Consider the following 23236-nt stretch of genomic DNA (forward strand, 5'->3'; position numbering starts at 1 on the left):
CCAATGGGCACTGGTTGCGTGATAAAGGCACGGTACACGTTGAGCCAATTGGGGAAGCAGTGGGCAGGGCTGGTAGTCATGGCGGCTGTACGCTTGTCGATGAGGAGAGTGATGTGTGTGGTGACACAGGGCAGGCGGTGGTACAGTGACAAGGGATCTGAGGGCAGGTGAGAGGATGTGGCATTCTGGCGCTGTACGCAGCTGCAGCTAGTGCACTGCAGGCTGACTGTCCGCAGCAGTAGAAGGAACATTGGGATCAAGTCCATGCTAGTTCCAGAAGGCTTATGTAAAGTCTGCCTGCAATGCAATGATTTATTATTGAAGGGGGGGGGTTGCATTGCAGTATGGTAATAATAATATGTTTAATGGCTTATTACAATTTTTTTCCATTGCTTTATACTGGAGTAAGAGTCCTCATTTTAGGGTTGTAGCAATAACTATGGGGGCCCAGGCCAGTACTAGATGTTTCTCCCAAAACAAACTTACACTGTAATCACCATCACTTGTGAACTCCATGTATACCTTCAGATAGGGGAGCTGCTATGAATATAGCAAGGATTCTCTTGTACAATTGCCTGCAGCGGGTGTCTTCCAGGCTCACAAGGTGCAGCAGAAAAATTACTAGTGTTTGAAATGGCATATGTGGAAGACATTTTACTCAACATAAATTTTCTACATTTGTGGCAGTGTGGTGAAAGTTTTTGCAACTTTATAAGACTTTGCAACCATTTGCAATCATTTATAGCTTTTTTTTTTAATCAGAAAATGCAACCCAACGTAACCCTTTTCTCACACGAAACCCTCATCTGCTGGGGACTAATAACCCCCCTCCATTGCTGGGCAGCTAACTAATAACACCCACACACACATCCAGGTGGTGGGCAACTAAGTTGCAAAATGTTACAGGTCGCAATATGTTTCATCATGGCTGTCTTTACATTCTCTTATGCTTTGTGCTAGATTGAATGTGACTGTATATTACTGTATCCACTAATATCTCCATTGGTGCACAGCCATTTTTTTTTTATCAATTTGGCACTGCAGGCAAAGTAAACTGTATCTGCACTTGGTGGGAGAAGTGAGGAAGGGGAGGGGGGGGGGAGAAGGAGCACGTACCTCCCGACACAACAGAGCTAAGGGCTGGGGCACACAGAGCGGGTTTTTTGGCGTTTTTGCAGCCGCTCGTGGCTGCGAATACACTTGGTCAATGGATCTCAATGGGGTGGTTTACACCAGAGCGGAAGGCGTTTTCCTGAAACGCATACTCCCGGGGTGAGGCATTTTTGGATTGCGGAGGCGTTTCTGCCTCCAATGTAAAGTATAGGAAAACGGCAGTTCAGAGCGGTTTTGCAGGCGTTTTTGTTACAGAAGCTGTTCAGTAACAGCTTTACTGTAACAATATATGAAATCTACTACACCAAAAACGCTTCACAAAACCGTAAAATGCTAGGTGAAACGCTACAGAAAAATAAGAAAAAGCGTTTCAAAATCTGCTAGCATTTTGCGGATCTGCTAGCGGGTTTTGGTGTGCACTAGGCCTAAGAAAGAAAGGGCAGGATGATTATGGGTACTTGGCTAGGACTGGAGTCAGAATTAAACCATGTTGCTAGACACTGATGCTGATTTTAGCCTGTTGAGTGTACACTGCTGCTAGCTTTTCTATACCAGAGAAATGGAGATGAAAAAACTGCACCTTTCACTCGAATTGGCCCATATTTGGAGTGTTTTTTGCTAAGAAATGTCCAAGGGAGGGTGACCGATATTGAATAATAAATCACAGTTGGCACTCTAACAAGTAGTCAAAGATAGTGGATGCTGAAAAGTGGCATTGTAATAAGTAGCAACAAATGGCAAAATGCTGAAAAGTGACAACGGATGATAGGTGACAGCCAATGGGTAAGAATTGATTAGCCATATGCTTGTTCAAGGGTTTTGAATCGGACACCACTTATGCCAGAAGATCAGCAGGGTTGCCAGGCAACTGTTTACAAAAAAATAAATATGGCAGCCTCCATATCCCTCTCACCTTGGCTTCCCGTTAACCAATTTTCTATCCACATACACACATTTTCTCCTCCTACCTATCAGCTTCTGCACGAGGCTATTATGGGGAACAGTAATAAAAGCCTTTGTAAAGTCCAAGTATACTACATATATTGCTTTCCCAAAATCTACATTTTCACTCACCACTTCATAAAAGCTGAGCATGTTTGTGAGACAGGAGACCTGTCTTTAGTAAATCCATGCTGTCAAACAGGAATAAGATTATTCTGTGCTAAATACCAGGGCTGTGGAGTCTGTACAAAAATCTGCCGACTCCAACTCTGACTCCTCAGTTTACGAAACTGCTGACTCCGACTCCAGGTACCCAATATGCCTCATATACCGACTCCATAGTCTAATACTTACCAGGGCTGTGAATTTTGTCCAAAAATCATCAGACTCAGACTCCTCAGTTTATGAAATCACGACTGACTCCAGCTACCCAAAATTGCTCAGAGTCCTCGACTCCAACTCCACAGCCCTGCTAAATACATCACCTTACAGGTCTATAGTTTCCTGGTCCTATTTTTTTTTTTTTTCCATTCTTGAAATAGGGGAAAACCTCGGCTGTATGCCAGTCATAAGGAACTGACCCACTTGAAAGAGAATCACATAAAATTGTTTACAGACACCTGAGGAAACTGCTAGAGGAGTCCAATGATCATGGGATAGGTTTAAATAATTCTGTGAAGAAACATGCACTTGTATGAACAGCTCTGCTTGTTTAATGTCAACTTTTTTTTTTTTTTCATTTGCAGTTCTCAGAAAGAAGTCCAAGCTAAGACATTTCCGAGAATCTACACTAAAACTGGAGATAAAGGTATTACAGTAAATGAGCTGGCAGTAAAATTGTTTTGCTTTTTATACTTCTGTATAATATGGGAATTTTATCTCTAGGATTCTCCAGCACATACACAGGGGAAAGAAGACCCAAGGATGACATAGTATTTGAAGCATTAGGGGCTACTGATGAGCTCAGCTCTGCTATTGGGTAATTTTTTAAAAAAATATTATTTTAAAACTTGAAAAGTTTACTGGTGGCTTAGCTCCTGCCAAAATTCTGAATTATCCAACCTAATATGAATTGCCTCTGAAGGTTCCATTTATAGTACCTCTTATGTGCTGCATGTGCTTCACAACACAGGCATGTGGGGAATTTAGGTGGATGGGACTCTTTAGCACAGTGTTGAGTACTCGCTCTTTATTTCTGCTCAACACTGCTCTCAGTCCGTGAGGCTACTATGTTAGGCCCAGTGCACACCAAAACCGCTAGCTGATCCGCAATATGCTAGCGGTTTTGGGAGCTGATTTCAGAGCGATTCTAGGCATGTTTAGAGAGGTTTTCTAAACATACTTAGCGGTTTTGGGTGTGTTTTTGTGTAGCAGATTACACAGTTACAGTAAAAGCTGTTACTGAACAGCTTCTGTAACAAAAACTCCTGGCAAACCGCTCTGAAGTAGCGTTTTTCAGAGCGGTTTGCTATTTTCCAAAACTTTACATTAAGGAGAAACGCTTCAGAAAACCGCAAACCTGCAGCAGGAGGCACATTTGCTGCTGGGCAAAAACCTCAAACCGCCGGTGTGCACCATCCCGTTGCAATACAATAGCCAAGCGTTTTTACAGGCGGATGCGGCTGGCGGATCGCTCCAAAAACCGCTCGGTGTGCACTGGGCCTTACTGCCATGACTGATTTTAGCTTTTTGCAAGGCTGATTTTGTCTTGCAAAAGTTATTTCAGCATTGCCATTATAGTATAGCTGGATGCCAAATCCTTTCTATGGAAATTTTTATTTTACCTTTGGATAATAAAACACATTTAACCTTTTTTAGGGGGGGAAGGTTACTGCATTCTTTAGTCTCATAGAGGATGTGTTTCCTCATTTTGTTGTTCCTGCAGCAGCCAGTAAGGCCCAGTGCACACCGAGCGGTTTTTGGAGCGATCCGCCGGCCGCATCCACCTATAAAAACGCTTGTCTAATGTATTGCAATGGGATGGTGCACACTGGCGGTTTTTGCCAAGCCGCAAACGCACCTCCTGCTGCGCCTTTGGCGGATTTCGGAAGCGTTTCGTCCTCAATGTAAAGTATAGGAAAAATGCAAACCGCTCTGAAAAACGATAGTTCAGAGCGGTTTGCCAGGCATTTTTGTTACAGTAGCTGTTCAGTAACAGCTTTTACTGTAACAATATGTGTAATCTGCTACACAAAAACACACCCAAAACCACTAGGTATGTTTAGAAAACCTCTCTAAACCTACCTAGAATCGCTCTGAAATCAGCTCCCAAAACCGCTAGCGTATTGCGGATCTGCTAGCGGTTTTGGTGTGCACTGGGCCTAAGAGACATTGACCCATATGCAGTTAACATTTTCTCCTCCGTTTTTTTTCTAGGAGACAACTTTCATCTTTTTAACATAACTTTCCATCACTCTGGAAATGAGAAAACGTATCAAAGTAGGTGAAAGAGCACTATCAATATTATTCTGAGTAGTTTATTGCTTGCTGGTGGTTTAAAATGAATTTTATTGGAAAGTTTAAATTATGACCTTGAAGAAAATCTAGGAAAAAAAAAGTTGACTGTACTGTATATGGGCCAGTGGCCCATATGAAATTATTTTTTAATCCTAGGTGATATTTTCATATTTTATCAATAAAATATCCTTTTAAACCACCTGCAGGCAAGCAAATATTTTAAATAGTTTTGATAGTACTCTTTACCCACTGTTTGGTAAGTTTTTAGTGGCAAAGTGTTGAAAAGTTATTTAAAATAGAAGTTGAAAAATTATCGGGTGATAAAGTTAATTCCATATGGGCCACTGTGTAGTCCCTGCCAATAAGTAACTTAGGCCCAAACAGTACTCTCTATACCAATTAGATTGTGATAATGACACTGAGGTATCAGAAGGGTGTGCGGATATGTCCTGGTTGTGTGGCAATAATAGAGGGACCTAGAGCAGCAAGTGGTTCAAGGGGTCAGTATATTAGAACGCCAAGCTGGCGTGAGTTGATTTTTTTTTTTTTTTTTTTTCTTCTTCAATTCCTCTTGATGTATCTCATGGAGTATCTGTGAAGGGACATTGGAGGATATGCACTCAATTCTGGTAAGCAATTGCATGTGCTCACAGTACACCTAAAGCAAAGCATGTCATTTGAGTGCTGGCAGCCGCTTGGCAAAATGGGCGCCGCGTAAACCACAATGTTTATTGCGGTACCCACTGTTTACTTTTGGCACTTGATAAATTACATATACAGGCGGCGGTATCATTTGAGAGTGTTTTGTGGAAAATGTGGCACTGAAATTGGCAGATATCGCTGGGGGGCAGTGGCGTAGCAATAGGAGAAGCAGAGGTTGCGATTGCACTGGGGCCCCTGGACCTGAGAGGCCCACTAGGGCTTTCCTTCATCCATCCATGCTTTTAGCTTTTCATTGGTGCTTTGTTGGTAATGATCACCTCTACTGTATATGTGCATTGAACAGTGGTATCATTAACAAATGGTTCCCCTCTTCTGATTGCTCCACTTAAACTGAAGATGTCCGTGGTAGGTGTTGAGGCTCCATATCAATGAAGTTCTTGGGAATCTCATCGGAAACTCACACTGGGGCCCCAAGCTCCTTAGTGACGCTATCAAAATTTTTACTATTGGAATTAGCCACTGCCAAATGATGGAATATCTGTAATTTTACTGTTTTTTTTTGTGGATATCCCTAGGACCCAATTTACCACTGCTTCCTTTTTAAATGTAGGCCACCTCAAGTTAATGGGCTTGACACAAATACATTATACACGAAATGCCTACATTGTTTTTGTACAAAGTTCATTATTAACACGTGTTAAATGGGCAGTGTAGATGTTGCATTTTTACCATGAGTCACACCATTTGCATGACTTGCGTTACATGGCCTGTATACCACCCTCTAAACTTTATGTGCACTATGGGCTTGATTCACTAACCGGCGCTAAGTGATAGTGCCAGAGTGAACAGCTGCTTAGTGCCCCATAAGTAGCTTTGCGTCACACCGCACACTATTAGTGTCCCGCCGCGCTGCAAGTGATGTGGGTGGTCCTGTGGGCACAAACCACCTACCACTGTGGTTTGCACCCACTAACTTAAGGCCTCCTAACCGGCTTAGCGCCGGTTAGTGAATCGAGGCCTATGTGTGCGCTTTGTGTTTGGACTTTTGTGGAATACAGCTTATTGTTTTGTAATTCGAGATGTTCAAGTAGATTTGTAATTAGTTTTCATAATCTTTAAAGGATACCCAAACTGACATGTGAATGTACAGTGCCTAGCACACAAATAACTAGGCTGTGCTCCTTTTTTTCTTTCTCTGCCTGAAAGAGTTAAATAACAGGTATGTAGGTGGCTGACTCAGACAGGAAATGACTACAGTGTGGCCCTCACTGATAAATTCCAACTATAAAACACTTTCCTAGCAGAAAATGGATTCTGAGAGCAAGAAAGAGAAATTTCTTATCAGTGCGGGTCACAATGTAGTCCCTTCCGGTTTGAGTCAGGACTGATGCTACATACACACTTAAAGCCCCATCTACACGATGGGACATTGCAGCGATCCAGCGGCTGGATTAGCCGCCGGATCGCCTCTTCCGCGTGCCCGCCGTGCTCCCGCTCGCCGGTATCAATACCCGCTCGATTCCTGCTCGTCCCCGCGCCGCTTATCTTCCGCTCGATTCCCTGCCATTGTCCCCTAGCGGGGAGCGAGCAGGGAATCGGCGGAAGCAAGATCCGTCCTGTCGGATCTTATCAATCGAGCCGCATCAGCGGCTCGATTGATAAGGAGCATCGCGGCCGCATCTACGCGTGTAGATACGGCTTTAAAGATAAATGCAAGATATCAGACCAATTTTACCCCCTTCCATGTAGTATGAGAGCCATACTCTACACAGTCTATCTATTCTATTGAGCTGAACTCCCCATCAGAAAAAAATCTTTGCAAGATGATGTGCACAAAGCTGCTGTACACATTCAAAAGATCTGTTCCTGCAAAAGGTCCATTCCTGCAAAATGCATTCATAGTCTATATCTGCAGATCCTCATACACACCTTGTTTAACAGACAATCATCTGCAGATCAGATCCACCAGGATGGATTTTCAGATCTGCAGATGATTGATTGTCAGATATGCAGATGAAGTCTGTTAAACAAGGTGTGTATGAGGATCTGCAGATATAGACTATGAATGCATTTTGCAGGGACGGATCTTTTGCAAGAACAGATCTTTTGCATGTGTACAGCATCTTTGTGTACATCATCTTGCAAAGATTTTTATCTGATGTGGAGTTCAGCTCAATAGAATAGACTGTGTAGAGTATGGCTCTCATACTACATGGAAGGGGGTAAAATTGGTCTGTGATCTTTCATTTATCTTTCAAGTGTGTACACACCATGAGTCAGCCACTTACATACCTGATTTTTAACTATTTCAGGCAGAGAAAGAAAAAGGATCACAGCATAGTTATTTGTGTGCTAGGCACTACATACACATGTCTATCTCATGTCACATGTCAGTTCGGGTATCCTTTAAGTCGGGAGTTAAGTCTGATGATCTGAAAAGCTTATTCTTGCAAGTGAATTTTTGCACTTGGCTTAAAACTAGGGAATTCAGACATATTCCAAGCTCAAAGGAAGAGTATTTCACTTGATACCGTATATACTCGCATACAAGCCGAATTTTTGACCCCAAAAAAGTGCCCCAAAAGTGGGGGTCTCGGCTTGTATGCGAGTCACCTACTTTGGCCATTTTTGTGTGGGACTGGAGCTGCGGTCCTGGATGGCAGGAGAGTGCCTGGGGCAGAGCGGGGTCTCCGGTATTATTGGAGGGCAGGATCGGATACCATCAAAGCGGGACAGGTGCTCCTCCACTACCAGCCACTCGCGGGTCCTGCTTTCCCTGCTGCACGGCGGTGGGCAGAATGTGATATGGATCCGGGCATCCGGCGGTGCAGGCAGTGACGTGACTGAAGTGACAGAACCCGAGCTGAAACACCAGCGCAACGATCGGGGATTCCCTCTTCCGTCCTGCACTTGCTGTCTAAAGACGCCACTAGATGGCGTCATCTATATGAGACACAGCAAGTGCAGGACGGAAGAGGGAATCCCCGATCGTTGCGCTGGTGTTTCAGCTCGGGTTCTGTCACTTCAGTCACGTCACTGCCTGCACCTCCGGATGCCCGGATCCATATCACATTCTGCCCACCGCCGTGCAGCAGGGAAAGCAGGACCCGTGAGTGGCTGGTAGTGGAGGAGCACCTGTCCCGCTTTGATGGTATCCGATCCTGCCCTCCAATAATACCGGAGACCCCGCTCTGCCGCCCACTGTAGGCACTCTCCTGCCACCCAGGACGTCAGGTTTCTTCAATTTATCCAGAATCCCCCGCAGCACAGGTACCAATATCTTATTGTAGATATATGTGACATGGGGGGAGCAGGAGGTTGCCTACTGGGTGCACATTTGGTTGTGGGAAAGGGTGCTGCCTAACATTTGTGTGCACTTTTGGCTGTGGCGAGGGGTGCTGAGTAACACCTATGTGCACTTTTGGCTGTGGCGAGGGGGCTGGGTAACACATGGGTGCACTTTTGGATGTGGCGAGGGGGGCTGAGTAACACCTCGGTGCACATTTGGTTGTGGGAAGGGGGCTGCCTAATACCTGGTGCACTTTTGGCTGTGGCGAGGGGGGCTGCCTAACACCTGGTGCACTTTTGGCTGTGGCGAGGGGGGCTGCCTAACACCTGGGTGCAAACTTGGCTGTGGGGAGGGGGCTGACTAACACCAGGGTGCACATTTGGCTATGGGGAGGGGGGCTGCCTGACATGTAGGTGCACATTTGGTTATGGAGAGGGGGCCACCTCATACTGGGAGCACATGATGATATTTATACTGGGGGGGGGGGGGCTTATATGCGAGTCAATGACTTTTTCCTGATTTCTGAGGTAAAAGTTGGGGGGTCGGCTTATATGCGGGTCGGCTTATATGCGAGTATATACGGTATCTTACATAATGGGTATGGAATACTCTTACTAAATGTACCATGCTATATTTGTAAAAGCTTGTTTACACAAACTTCCTCTGTCTTATTTCTGCATATAGGCTGGGAGTGGCTGTGCTGCTACTAATGATTCTGCTTTCATTTATGTTTGCTTTTCAGACTTGCCAGAGAGTTCTGCCTCGATGCCAATCTCCAGTGTGTGTCAGAACTTGAAAAGGTAATGGAGGATTATTTCATCAAGGAGTATATTTACAGTGCAGTCTGTTCTCATAGAACCACCTCATCTTCTCCCTTCACTAGCTAAGTAAATAGATAAAACAGGCTGCTAATTAAGGTGCGTACACACGCACTACTAAATGCAACGACAGGTCCTCCGGACCCTCCTGCTGGGTGGTCTTTAGCCGACAGTATGCGCATGTGTACGCGCTGTCGATGGACTGATAAGGCTGTTTCTGAATGATCCGCTTAGCGGATTGCTCAGAAACAGCCTAATCAGTCCGCCGACAGCGCGTACACATGCGCATACTGTCGGCTAAAGATTTTGCTCCTCCTGGAGGCAGAGCTATGAGCTGTAGCTCTGCCTTCATGCGCATCAATCGCCGTGTTGATCTCCGCCTCTCCCCTGCCCCTCTCTGTGAAGGCAGATTGAGAGGGGCGGGGAGAGGCGGCAATGCGAAGAGGCAGAGCTACAGCCATTAGCTCTGCCTCATTCAGGAAGCGTTCCCCGAACAAAGGAGAGGGGATTTGGGGGGTATAAACCCCTCGTTTTGCCACAGGATAGCGGCGGTTTAGCAGCTGTTATGGTCATTAACAGTAATACAAGTTGAAAAATAGAATCTATCCTCGCTTCAGAGTCTCTTTAAATAACGGATATGTGATTAATGGAAAACCATAATTTTCACTAAACTGCCCCTTTAAGGTGGCCATACATGAGGCGACTTGGCAGCCGTTTGACAATCCGATTCAATTACGGTATTATAATCAAATCGGATGAAAATCGGTGTAACCAAGTGCATACCTGATTGATTATGTAACCAATTTCGGGGCGAGCATGTCAATCAGATATGCAGCAAGATAGTAGGCCAACTTACTTGTCAGTTGAGCGGCAGTAATGGCTAGCGATATTGGGACGAATTCAATTAAACCCCTGCAGTGTTCTCCCCAGAAATTTTTTCCAGCCGGGTGGTATGAAAAAGTAGCCGGGTGGTGGAAGGTTAAGTCGGGCGCCACTAGGTGGGAAATCGCGTGTGCCCATCCCCCCCCCCCAATAAATTGACAGGCTAGGCTCTGTCTTTTGTACTGGAAAGGATACTAAACTGAAAATATTACACTAGTTATTTACCTGGGGCTTCTTCTAAAGTCCTCCTGCTCCATGATCACCATTCTACACTGCTCTGTTCCTTAGCCCCGCAGCTCCTCGATCATGCTCCTGTGACCAGGAGTGTTTTGCCCATGCACCGTAGCAATTTTTAGTTACTGCGCAAGTGCAAAACGCTACCGGTAATGGGAATGTGGTGGAGGAGGCGAGTGACATGTGGCTGTGGATGCAGCATTCACAGCACAGCGGTGCGGAATGACTGCAAGGGAGAACAACTAAAGGGGCTGGAAGAAGCCCCAGGTAATCACTCTGTGCCTCTGTCTGCCATTGCCCTGGGTGAATCTGTGGCTATGTGTACTCTGGCTCACCCCCCCCCCCCCTCCCCCTCCAAACTGCAGCTCCCTCATACCAGTGACACTCACTTCTGGCATCAATCAGGGCTGGGGAAGGCAGTGGCAGGACTTGAGAATTGTGGGGTCAAAGGGTCAAGCATCCTAAAGTTCTTGGGGGGGGGGGGTATAGTAGCCAGCGAGATTACACAGTGATTACACACGTACACGCTGCTGCTGGGACAAGCACAGGGAGAGGAGGAAAGCGTCTGGCTGGACATGCCACAAACATCAGAGCTGCGCATTATCTGAGTACAGGGAGAGGAGGACGACGACGACAGCGTCTGGCTGGACATTCCAGAGCCACGCTACCTAGCTCATGTAAGCTGCTCGTACAGGGAGAGGAGGAGGACAGCATCTGCAGGACCTTCCGAGAGCCCTGCTTCCTCTCTTTACTCAGAGCTCATAGGAGCTGCGTGACGTCTCCTGCATTGTTGTCTATAGCTGACGCTTACTCCAGACTCCCTCCACCATCCATACACGAGCCTTACGTGGTTGCCTAGTAAGGCGGAGCATGTGTGATGTCACACACTCGCCCATGTTACTAGGCAACCACGTGAGGCAGGTGTATGGCTTCTTACTTCAGGAGACTAATTCAATGTGGAAAATTTGTCACCTCTATATATAAGCATAGTAGATTTAAAAGAAACACATATATACATTTTGTCTAACTTTTATAATTACATCAGTGTATGGGGATATCCATACATTCCCATTACAGATGCAGGCTAGATTTGTGTCTTGGCACTCATGATGGCATGCATGGCAGACTGATGGACTGAAATTGTTCCTACAGATACAGTGTATGCTGCAGGATATTGGGGCAAATATCGCAACACCCCTGTCTTCTGCAAGAGAATCACACAAAGGTACGGTAAGTTATAACAGTAATTCAAATTCATTTAGTTGGTTTTTGAATAATTTAAAATTACAATTGGGAATGTTTCCCAAATGTTTTTTTTTATTTAAAATTGGAATTCATAAAGAGTACCAGGTACAAATGGGCATGTGTTTGATGTCTGAACAGCCACTCTTGTGCTGAAGGTTAGTTGCCTGGTATATCATTTTATATTAAATTATATCTTCACTTCACATTTCAGCTGTGTGCTGTTTGGAAGGACCACACAGCGACTGACAATTATACTGCCTGGTCACTAGGATTCTGATTATTCACCTGCAGGGCTTATTTCCATTAGGATATTACATTTCACATTTTCCCATGTGCAAACTTTTGTATGCAGCTTACAATTATGACTTAAACTGAAGCGTGGTGCAGAAATCTGCAGCATAGCATCAATATTTTTTTCTGCATTGTACCGCATATGAACATTCGCATTCAGTGAAAATGACTCCATTGACATTCATTGGTTACATTTTCAATAGGAAAATTTGAATTGCGAATTTGCACGAAGTGGAAACGAGCCCTTAGGGTCAGTTTCCACTTCCAAGGAAAATTTAATATTTTCTAAAGTACAACCTATGGGTCTGCATCCACTTGAATGTAAAAAAACTGATCAGTTTGTTGTGTTGCGGTAAACGACCTGTTGCATTTTTACAGACCAGCAGATGTTTCACATATGGTAAAACCACATTCCTCCCTGGATGCGAACGAGAAAACTGAGCAGACAATGAACTAGTCTCCTTTACCCTGTGCCAGACAGACAGTCAAAGGCTTTTTATTTCATTGTTTTCACTACTAGTAATATGTAAGCTAATGCTAACAATCAAGCCATCAGATAGGCTGTAATTTAATTTTAAAACTTGTATGCTCTCTGTAAACCCTGATGCACACCTTCAGTTTTGATGTCAATGAGCAGTTTTGCCATGTAGCATGAGTTTACCTACACAATCTGCTCCTAGTATTTAAAAGACTGACCCTCATACTAGAGGTGGTAAAATTGGCAAATCAAATCTGAAAGTGTTACAGTACCTGCCTCAGTTACTGTATTTTAGCATTTAAAAGGGAACTGATGTAAGAGGGATATGGTGGCTGTCATATTTCCTTTCAATCAATACCAGTTGTTTGGCAGCCCCACTGATATTTGGCTGCAGTAGTGTCTGAATCACATCAGGAACAAGCATGAGGCTAGTCTTGTCAGATCTGACAATGTCAGAAACCTGATCTGCTGCATGCTTGTTCAGGGTCTATGGCTAAAAACAGAGGCAGAGGATCAACAGGATAGCCAGGCAACTGGTATTGCTTAAAAGGAAATAAACATGGCAGCCTCCATATTGCTCTTGCTTTAGTTGTCCTTTAATACAGACTTCATGGTATGTAAAAATAGAGTGGGGAATAGTACTGTATAAGCTAGGCTTACTTTTATAATAGTCTCCAGCAACCAGAAAGCACAATTATCTAGTATCAGCTGATTCTCATTGGTGCCGGATAGCCATGACTACTGTATTTTTAACTACATCCTTATGTTGCTCTATTAAAGGGAAACCCCATTACTTTTTATCTAAATGTACTTTATCATTTTATTGCTGTACACATTTTATGCATGTTCATGCGTAATATAATTATCTTTTGTGTTTTTCTTCTGTAGTAAAGACATCATTTAGTGCTGATCCTGTCCAAGAGCTGGAGCAGTGGATCGATAAATACACAGCGCAGCTTCCACCTCTTAACAACTTCATTCTTCCCGTATGTCTTAGTAAAGTAAAAAAAGGAGGGACTCAATGGTCTACAATGTAATTTACATGAACCAATTAGAATTTTCTTTGTTGCAGGAAGATTCCCATTGGTTCTTTTGCAAACCAACAGGAAGCCTTATGCGTTTACCATTTGTCTTTGCATTTAGCTGTGTTCTAGTAAACACACTGTTTTTCACTTTAATGTGATCAGGCTTTTATGCAGACTGATTCCATTGCAGTATAACTGCATGGCGTGAGCAATGCAATTATATTGTCCAAAGCAAACAACCACAATACTCCACTGTGAACACAGCCTAAAAGTAATTTCCTGAATTGGTTGTGTGAGGAGGGCAATGCTTTATTTAGTAGAAGCCAAGGTTACTGTGCTCCTGGCAGATGAGAGCCAAACTTGGCACAGCTGTATACAAATAGGCCATGACCAAAGAAAAAGGTTTCTTTATCGTGTTGAGTGAGAGTATTTTGGTGGTAAAAATGGCTAAACAGCCCTGATTAAATGCAGTATATCTAAAGTAAAGCGATCTGTATGTTTGTGGAACATGTACCGTATTTTTCTCCCCCCCCCCCCCCCCCAAAAATGAGAAAATATCCATGCGTTTTGTATTCCAAAGACAGGGAATCCCAGACTAACGATCGCCTGCCAATACGAACTACCGCAACGTTGGAGATTCCCTACCTTGTCCCCCGCTGGTCTCCTCCGCTCCCTGTTTAAAATAAAATAGCGGCAGCATGGCTTATCTTCCTAGCGCTTCCAGTGCTGGGTGGTCACTTCCGCTCCCTGTGAAAGCTAGAAGAGCAGCTCACCTCAGCCAGCGATTCCAGCGTTGGTGATCTGCAGCAGGGACGCCGCGAGGCATAAAGCGAACCAAGCGGCCGCTTGGGGCCTCAAGATCGTAGGGGCCTCGGCGGCTCAGTGACGTCGGCGTGATGTCACTGTTTTCCCGCAGCCCCGCGGGGCTGGCAGGGCAGGGCTACGGGAAGATGGCCGCCGCCGAAGCCCTGCTCTGGAGACTATTTATGCCTCCAGTACAGGGCTTCGGGTGGTCATCTTCCCGTAGCCCTGATTCAATCAGCGCGGGAGATTAGAGGAGGGAGGGAGCTCCGTGGGAACTGCGCGCCTGAGGAGCCGGCCAGGAGAGGAGACGGGGAGAGAAGACTTCTGCCAGTGCCAGGTGAGTAAATTCTTTTCTTTTTGCAGCCCTGAAAATGTGCCCTAATTGCGTTTTGATATCTGCTGAACTGTTCCCTAATTGCGCTTGATTTCTGCTGAAAATGTGCCCTCATTGCGCTCGATTTCTGCTGAAAATGTGCCCCAATTGCGCTTGATTTCTGCTGAAATGTGGCCCAAATTGCGTTTGATTTCTGCTGAAATGTGGCCCTAATTGCGCTTGATTTCTGCTGAAAATGTGCCATAATTGCGTTTGATTTCTGCTGAAAATGTGCCATAATTGCGTTTGATTTTTGCTGAAATGTTGCACAACTTGCGTTTTTATTTTCTGGTGTCTGAGGTAACTGTTGCTGCATTTATTATTTAATGGTCATAGTTGGCTATATTTGCTGTGCTACGGTTACAATGTCATGGCCAAATCCATCTGTCGGCGCGGGCCTCAATCACCCCCACATCCATTTTCCCCGCAAACAGCCCTGCCCCAATCTGCCCTCCAGCTCCACCCACATGTCATGCCCACTTATGCGGGATAGCCACACCCATTTTTCGCTGGGCCACTTCCTACAGTCCGCTTGGGGCCACAAAAACCTTAGCTACACGCCTGATCTGCAGACCTCTTCTATGTCATGTGGCTGCCTCTACCAAAGGCATTTGTTGATCGCGTCAACAAAAGCCTTCACTAGAGGCAGCCACATGACACAAGAAGTCTGCTGATCACCAGCGCTGGAATGGCCAGCTGAGGTGAACCGCTCTACCGCTATTCTATCTTTGACAGGGAGCGGAGGAGATCGCCCAGCGCTGGAAGCACTAGGAAGGTAAGCCTCGCTATTTAATTTTAAACAGGGAGCGAGGGAGGGACCAGGGGGAGACATAGTGGGACAAGAAGGGGACATAAGGACTAGGAAAAAGCACGGGAGACATAGGAGGAGATAGGGAGATCCGGAGGGGACATTAGGGAGCAATGGAGGACAGATAGGGACACAGATTGGGGGAGATCAACTAAGGGCCCATTTCCACTATAGCGGTGCAGAATCGCCGGAAATCACCGCTGACGAAATCACATGCGGGTGTGATTCCACATGCGTTTTTTAACTGCGATTCCACATAGGTTAGGGTATATGCGATTTTAACCATGTCGCTGCCTGTGTAAATTAACATTGATTTCTATGCGAAATCGGGGGAAACGCATGCCAAAACTCATGCAATTTCCCTATTAAATACATTGCATGCGATTTGCCTGCATTCCACACAAGCAAATTCTGAGGGCTCTGCCGTGCAGAAAAATCCTGCACAGAAAATCGCTTACGAAAACTGACAAGTGGAAACAGGGCCATCCACTTGTATTGGCTATATGAATCAACATGCGGACAACACATGCAGATTCGCAATAGTGGAAACGGGCTCTAAAAGATGCTACTGGAACATAGACACATCAGGTTTTTTTTTTCCCTGGTTTTTGCCCTATAAACACCTAGGTGCATCTTATATTTCGAAAAATATGGTAATCCAGTTTGCGCAAATAAAATGCCACTCTGGATAGAAATCTCTTATGAATATTGCCTTCCTAAAAGCTGCCATGCAGCAGTAGCGTCCAGACTGTATGTAGATAGTTCTGCATGGAGAAAGATCTATACACAAACAGTACATAGATCCAGTCCTAGTGACCTTCGCATGGTACCACACAGCCAGACATGTAGCCGCCGACTACGCTCAGCTCCGAAGTTTTATTTTAAGCTCCATTAAAAGGAACCTAATGTAAAAAAAAAACACTTACCTGGGACTTCTGCCAGCCCCCTGCAGCTGTCCTGTGCCCACGCCATGAATGAGGATGCACGTGGCCAGGGCCGCACAGTGGACGGTGACTGAAGTAAGCTGCAGTGGGGGACTGGAGAATCGTTTGGTAACTGTGTGGACACAGGACAGCTGCAGGGGGTTGGCATAAATCCCAGGTAAGTAAAAACTTTTTTTTTTTACATCAGTTTTCCTTTAAATTTGCTTGCAAGCCAACATTATCATTTTCTTAACCTTTTCTGTCAGCCATTACCTAGTCAGGAGCCCAGACACTTGCCAATTTCTGCACAATACACTATAATGGAGATAACGGAAACAAAGTGGCTGCAGGAGCGACACCAGAAGCTCACGAAAAATAATGCTTTTACTGGTCATGCTATCAAAACATGGAGACTGCATTTTCAACTGCAGAAACCTTACTTCACTCTAAAAGGAAACATCTGGACACTGATTAGTAAATTATGAAATAATATTTTCAGATACATTTCCAGATGAGCTTTAAAGAAAATAGCGGTGATGCACAAAGAATCTTAATGTGTAAATCTCCACCGCCCCAGTTATTAAAGCAGCTGACCATTCTCATCCAGCTTTTGCTTATCAGTTAGCTAATAGAGAAAAAAAATGAAGACATTACTCAGATAAATATTCTGTATATTAAAGATACAAATAAACAATGCATGTCCCCACCAATTAATGAAATGCTCAACAGGTCAGTGATTACTGAGTCTTCTTTAGAGTCACTTAAATTGGTGCAGTAATCAAAAACATCCATTTTCTGTCATCTCATACACAATGTTTTTCTGGTGCGACTAGTAATGACCTGTACAGAATCGTATGTTGCATCTCAAACACAGTTTTATAGCAATACCTCTGAGTGTTATATACTGTATGTAGTAACAGGCTTTTCATATGTTCAGTTCATAACTGATACGATGCAGTGTATGACATGGCTTCTGCATTTGATTGGTCTAATCTGAATTTGGATACATTCTTAAAATTTGCATTTACTCAGATATGTATCTCAGTGACCATCCATACCTCACTTTTATTCTGCTGTGAGGTCAGCACAGATTTGCTTGATAATTTGCTCACCACTACTTCAGTCATGGCATTTGTAGAACTAGATGGAATAATACTGTGTTTCCCCTCCAGTCAGGTGGTAAAGCCAGTGCATCTTTACATGTGGCCAGAGCGGTGTGTCGCAGAGCCGAGAGAATGTAAGCTCCTTCCATTCCTGAAAATGCTCTGTCTATATATACTTAAAGTATAAATGTACAAATAAAAGTAACAGTTTGAAAAAGGTGTCATATTTGTATGCAATTTCAGGACATTCAAGCTGTTGTCACAAGGAGAGGCAGATCCAAATGTAGGAAAATACTTAAACAGGTAAAACTACTAAATATCTGTGGTGGCCATTATAGATCTATTGTGGGGATCTTTCTGGGTCTGTCAGATGATCTGCAGGAAATTAAACTTTGCTAATGCAATTGCTATGGGGATTATAAAATCACATTGCTCCAGTGTGCACACACATAGGATCACATTAGCAGGAACTTTTAAAGTCACACAGCACTTGGAAAAGCTGTTCTGGTGTGCACCAGCCCCCAGGCTCCCTGCACACTGCAAAACTGTTTTCAGATTCTGATTCGCAATTCCGATTTTTCCCTGTATGCAATCAACAGAAAAACGGAGGGAAAAATGCAGCATGCAGTAACGATTACAAATTTGAAATCGTATGTAAAAACTATTAAATTGGAAACCGAATTAGAATCGCGTGCAGGGAGCCTTGGGTTTTAGAATTTCAGCATAAAGAGTTGACCTTAAAGAATTTTGCTACATAGATATTGATTTATCTTTTCATTCCTGCAGACTGAGTGATTACCTTTTCACACTGGCACGATTTTCATCTCAATCTGAAGGACGACCTGAGACAATATATACACCTGTGAGGTCTTAGCTTATGGTTGTTCTCTACCAAGATGTTTTTGGGAGCTTCCACTGTTTTCTACTTAGAAGAAAACTGAAATGCTGAGAAGAATGGAGAAAATGTTTCTAGGATTAATGAACAATTACTGTTGGAGATTATCCATTTTGAAGGCGTCTGCACTTCAGCTTTATGTACTCTGCACTGCAAAATGAATGCAATCAGACAGGCATTTCATGTAATAACGTGGACTAAGTTAAAGTATATATATGTTCATTTGTGTAGGTAAAGTTCTTAAACCATCAGTTCATATCTTCAAATAGTATTATTACCCACCACCTTTTGATTTGGTCACACTCTAAAGATGGTTTTAAGATAAACTCAGTTACATACAATAGGTTATTGTTTGAGCAGATACAATATATGTTACAGGAAAATACCTGGTAATTAAAGTGGTGCTTTACCAGTGAAGTATATGTAGGTGTACATCTCACATAGTAAAAGAATATTTCATAAATCTACCGGTAGGTCTGTTTTACAGTAACACATGATCTTCAGTGTAAATACTGTAACTAGTAAATCAGACCCAAAGAGTATGTGCAGTACCACAAATATTTACATGCCATGATTGCCAACTCCTATTTATATATGGTGAATTCCTTTCCTTACATACTTCATATTAGGTTTTAGTATTTTGATATGAACTGTAAATGAAAGCATAAAAAGTTACACATGCATGATCAATTGTCAAACTATTATACATTGCAGTAAGTAGACTTAAATTGTACCCAAGACAGGGTGCTGTAGAAATTCACACATATCTGGGGCTTCCTCCAGCCCCGCTGAGACCTTTGGCTTCCTCGCTATCCTCCCAGGGTGCCACTAGGGTCTGCTGAAGTTTCTGCAGTTGGCACATGCGCAGTTCGGCTGCGTGTTCGCTATCGCACTCCCATCACCAAGAGCTTTCTGCGCAAACCGCACATGCGCAGTACGCCCAGACCGGAGACACTTCAGAGGATTCTAGCGACAGAACGAGACGTCTCAGGAGAACAGTGAGAGGGGCAAAGGTATCAACCGGGCTGGAGGAAGCCGCAGGTATGCATGAATTTTTTTCCCCACCGCCATCTCAGGTTCCCGTATTACACTGCTGTATGCTTAAAGCAAATCTGTGGTTTTGAAAAATAAACTGCCTTCTCATCCAGGAGATAATGTTTCTGGTTGAAAAACATTATTAGTTTGAGCCCAGGTACAGCAACAACCCATGGGACCCCCCCTACAAAATTAGCATGGAGCCCCCCATGTGGCTGATAAAACCACACACACCCACCCTTTTTCCACAACACACTCCCCACATAGAATAGTGTCACCTACTCCAGCGTTGTGTCTTCTGTTCTTTGACAACTGCACAGTATATACTTCCATACCTTCTGCTCCTGATTGTGACTTGCATTCGGAGCCAGAGGTATACAGCATAAACCTTTTGTCTGTCTGGAAAATCAGAGGAGACCCAACACAACACTGGAGCAGGTAAACACTAAACCATTACTCTGCAGATGGGGAGGAGGGTTCCCCAGCCCTCCTCCAGTTGATATAGTTATGTGTTTTAAACTGAGACGGTTCTTAGACTATGTTTTATATTTTGGCCTCTTATATAATGGAGTTTGACACCATGGGCAACCGCAGAACATTTTCCTGGGGGGCGGGGTGTATGCACCAAAAAAATGGGCATGGAAAAAGATGTGGGTGTGGTCATAGATGGAGCCAAATTTACATGAACTTAGCAACGGTGGGGCATTAGACTAGGACTATAGTAAGAATTAGATTGCAAGCGCCTTTGACACAGGTGCCATACCACCCCCCCCATCCCCCAGTTTAGGTATTGGCAGGCGCTCTCCAGTTTAGATAGTGGCAGGTGCCCCCCACTCACAGCAGGCAGCCCAGTGTGAGCTTTAGACATCAGAATCAGCCGGCGACCAATGAGAGCAGGCGCACATTACTCCATAAACACCGCACTGCATATGTAGAAGTGATGTCACTTCCGCACATCAGTGCGAGGTCCCAGCGCCCACACTCACTGGTTGCCGGCTGATTAGAGATCCGATGTTGGGCTGGCTGTTCTGCATTAGGCAGCGGGGACAGCCAGGGGCGCAAGTGCCCCATTTTGCCCAACGTGTGGACGCCCATCTTTGACACTCCTGCTGCCCAGGACCCTCTTTGTGGTCACATTTTGTGTGAGGGCAACTGTGCTGCACAGTAACATGAAGCCATTCAGAGGGACTCTGCCCTAAAACGGGGTCACAGGATGACTGGGGGAGCCTCTGAACTATCCAGAGCCTTCCCTCTAATAAGCATACCATTTTTTTTCTCCTTTTTATGAAAGCCACAGGTACACTTTAAGGTCGTGGGGATAAAAATACTTGCAGTATAACCAGGGCCGTAGTTACCATAAGGCATGTGCCGGATGATGGAAAGGCAGCTCTCTCCCCTCCCCTAGTGCCTCCCTCCTTCCCTATGAAGAGTCCTGAGCAGAGCGTAAATGAGTTACTCACCCAGCTCTCAGCATTCCGCTGACAAGATCTCCTTTCTTTCGGGGACACTACTAACCATTTAATACTGAGGGTACCTCTGGCTACCTAATGCTAAGGGACACCTGTAGCTACCTATGATGGGTAAGTGAGAAGTGACAGCTGGGACAGCCAGCACACTTGTGTGGATCAGCAGAGGTTTGTAAGTTCATTCAGGGTGAACTCTAGCATGCTAAGAAATCTGTGCTTATAGGCTCCTGTGAGGTAAATCCAGGCCTGCGGCTATCAATACCCCACACCTGAAAGTCCTTCATCTTACAATATAGTGTGATGCAGAAAAAAAAATTGTCACATTTTGAAGTTGTGAACAGTTGGTTCCTAATCACTTACAGCAGTCCCATGTGGCATGCATCACTAAACACCACTTTTAGCATAAACAGGCCCTAACAAAGTCCTAATTTAACCGGTTCAGCACCGCAGTCCGAAAATCTCATGCATCCGAGCAACGTTCACCTCCCATTTATTCGCCTATAATTTTATTGCTACTTATCACAATGAATTGATCTATATCTTGTTTTTTCCGCCACTAATTAGGCTTTCTTTGGGTAGTACATTTTGTTAAGAATTATTTTTTTCTAAATCTATTTTAACAGGAAGATTAAGAAAGAAATGAAAAAAAATTTATTATTTCTCAGTTTTTGGCCATTATAGTTTGACATTAATATACGCTACCGTAATTAAAACGCATGTATTGTATTTGCCCATCTGTCCCGGTTATTACATCGTTGAAACAATGTCCCTATCACAATTTATGGTGCCGATATTTCATTTAGAAATAAAGGTGCATTTTTTCAATTTGCGTCCATCACTATTTATAAGCTTATAATTTTAAATAATATAATAACATATTCTCTTGACATGCATATTTAAAAAGTTCAGACCCTTGGGTAACTATTTGTTGTTTTTGTTTTTTTTTATTGTATTTTTTATTTTTATTTTTTAATAAAAAAAAGTGTATGTGGGTAATTTTTGGTGTGGGAGGGAAACTGCTAATTTTAAATGTAAAATAATATTTTTTTTTTATTAAAAATGTATGTGGGTGCAGTTTACTATTTGGCCACAAGATGGCCACAGTGAAAAAAGTCCTGGATGCGAACAATCTCGCATCCAGGAACTAAAATGCTGGGGAGAAGTTTCCTGGGGGCAGAAATACCACACTCTCTGGAGAGAAAGCGTCGGTATTTCTGCGGGGAAGTTAGATCGGTGAATGGGAATTATATTCCCATTCACTGATCGGGGGGCTAGTGGCGGGCAGCAGGAGCGCACGCGGGGGTGCGCCCGATCGCGCGCACCAGCCGGCGGCAGCAGCGCCTATCTGGACGAGGAAGCTCGTCCAGATAGGCCGAACTGGCTATATCTACTTGATTGTATGCATCATATTGCTGCCACATGATTAGCTATATTAGAAAATTGTATAAATAAACTGGTGTTGCCAACAGGAGCTCAGTGAGTAGGTAAGGCAGCGGTGTTATGTAAGGGCTGGTTCACACTACAAGAGCTTTTCTGAGCACTTTGTGATTTTAAAAGCTCTTGCTAATGTTATCCTATGTGAGTGTTCACACTGGAGCAATGTGATTTTGTAAAAATCCCGCATAGGATTGCACTAGCAAGAGCTTTTCAAAATTACTAGCGCTTAAAAAGCTCAGCTCTTGTAGTGTGAACCAGCCCAAACTTTTCTAGGGGAGCTTAGGTACATTTTATATTGAATAAAATATTTTGCACTGCAGGGATTCCGCTGCTTGCCAAAAAGCACATTTAATAATGCAAACTAAAATGGACTAGAACAGCTTTTTACATAACCTGGGGTTTAAAGGGAAGGTTCAAGCAAAATAAAAAAATTAGTTTCACTTACCTGGGGCTTCTACCAGTCCCCTGCAGCCATCCTGTGCCCTCGTAGTCACTCACTGCTGCTCCAGTCCCCCGCTTGCAGCTTGCTGTCCCCCGCTTGCAGACCTCGGAGGTCGGCAGGCCGCATTGCGTACATTTTTATGCATTCCCGCTAGTGCAGGAACATTAGCACATACGTTTTTACGCATTACTGGTTCAATGCGTAAAAATGTACGCATTGAACCAGTAATGCGTAAAAATGTATGTGTTAATGTTCCTGCACTAGCGGGAATGCATAAAAATGTACGCAATGCGGCCCGACGATCTCCGAGGTCGGCAAGCTGCCAGAGGGGGACTGGAGCAGCAGTGAGTGACTACAAGGGCACAGGATGGCTGCAGGGGGCTGGTAGAAGCCCCAGGTAAGTGAAACTCATTTTTATTTTGCTTGGACCTTCCCTTTAAAGAGACACTGAAGCGAAAAAAAAAATATGATATAATGAATTGGTTGTGTACTATGAATAATTACTAGAAGATT

The 23236-nt window shown here is 44.1% G+C and overlaps 1 protein-coding gene across 2 annotated transcripts; it reads left to right on the forward strand.

The window, feature by feature from the left end:
• Positions 1–41: 41 nt before the first annotated feature.
• On the forward strand, positions 42–18594 carry MMAB (metabolism of cobalamin associated B). Of its 2 annotated transcripts, XM_068239339.1 has the most exons (9): positions 43–167; positions 2802–2863; positions 2941–3034; positions 9207–9264; positions 11551–11623; positions 13301–13398; positions 17518–17582; positions 17692–17751; positions 18235–18594. In XM_068239339.1, exons 1-9 carry the CDS (start codon positions 79–81, stop codon positions 18320–18322), a joined length of 687 nt encoding a protein of 228 aa, XP_068095440.1. In that variant the 5' UTR covers positions 43–78; the 3' UTR covers positions 18323–18594. The 2 variants fall into 2 exon arrangements, with proteins under 2 accessions (XP_068095451.1, XP_068095440.1); XM_068239350.1 differs by lacking the exon at positions 13301–13398 and having other exon boundaries at positions 42–167; positions 17522–17582.
• The last annotated feature ends 4642 nt before the right edge of the window (positions 18595–23236 follow it).

This window comes from Hyperolius riggenbachi, chromosome 1 (genome assembly GCF_040937935.1).
Source record: "Hyperolius riggenbachi isolate aHypRig1 chromosome 1, aHypRig1.pri, whole genome shotgun sequence".
Lineage (NCBI taxonomy): Eukaryota > Metazoa > Chordata > Amphibia > Anura > Hyperoliidae > Hyperolius > Hyperolius riggenbachi.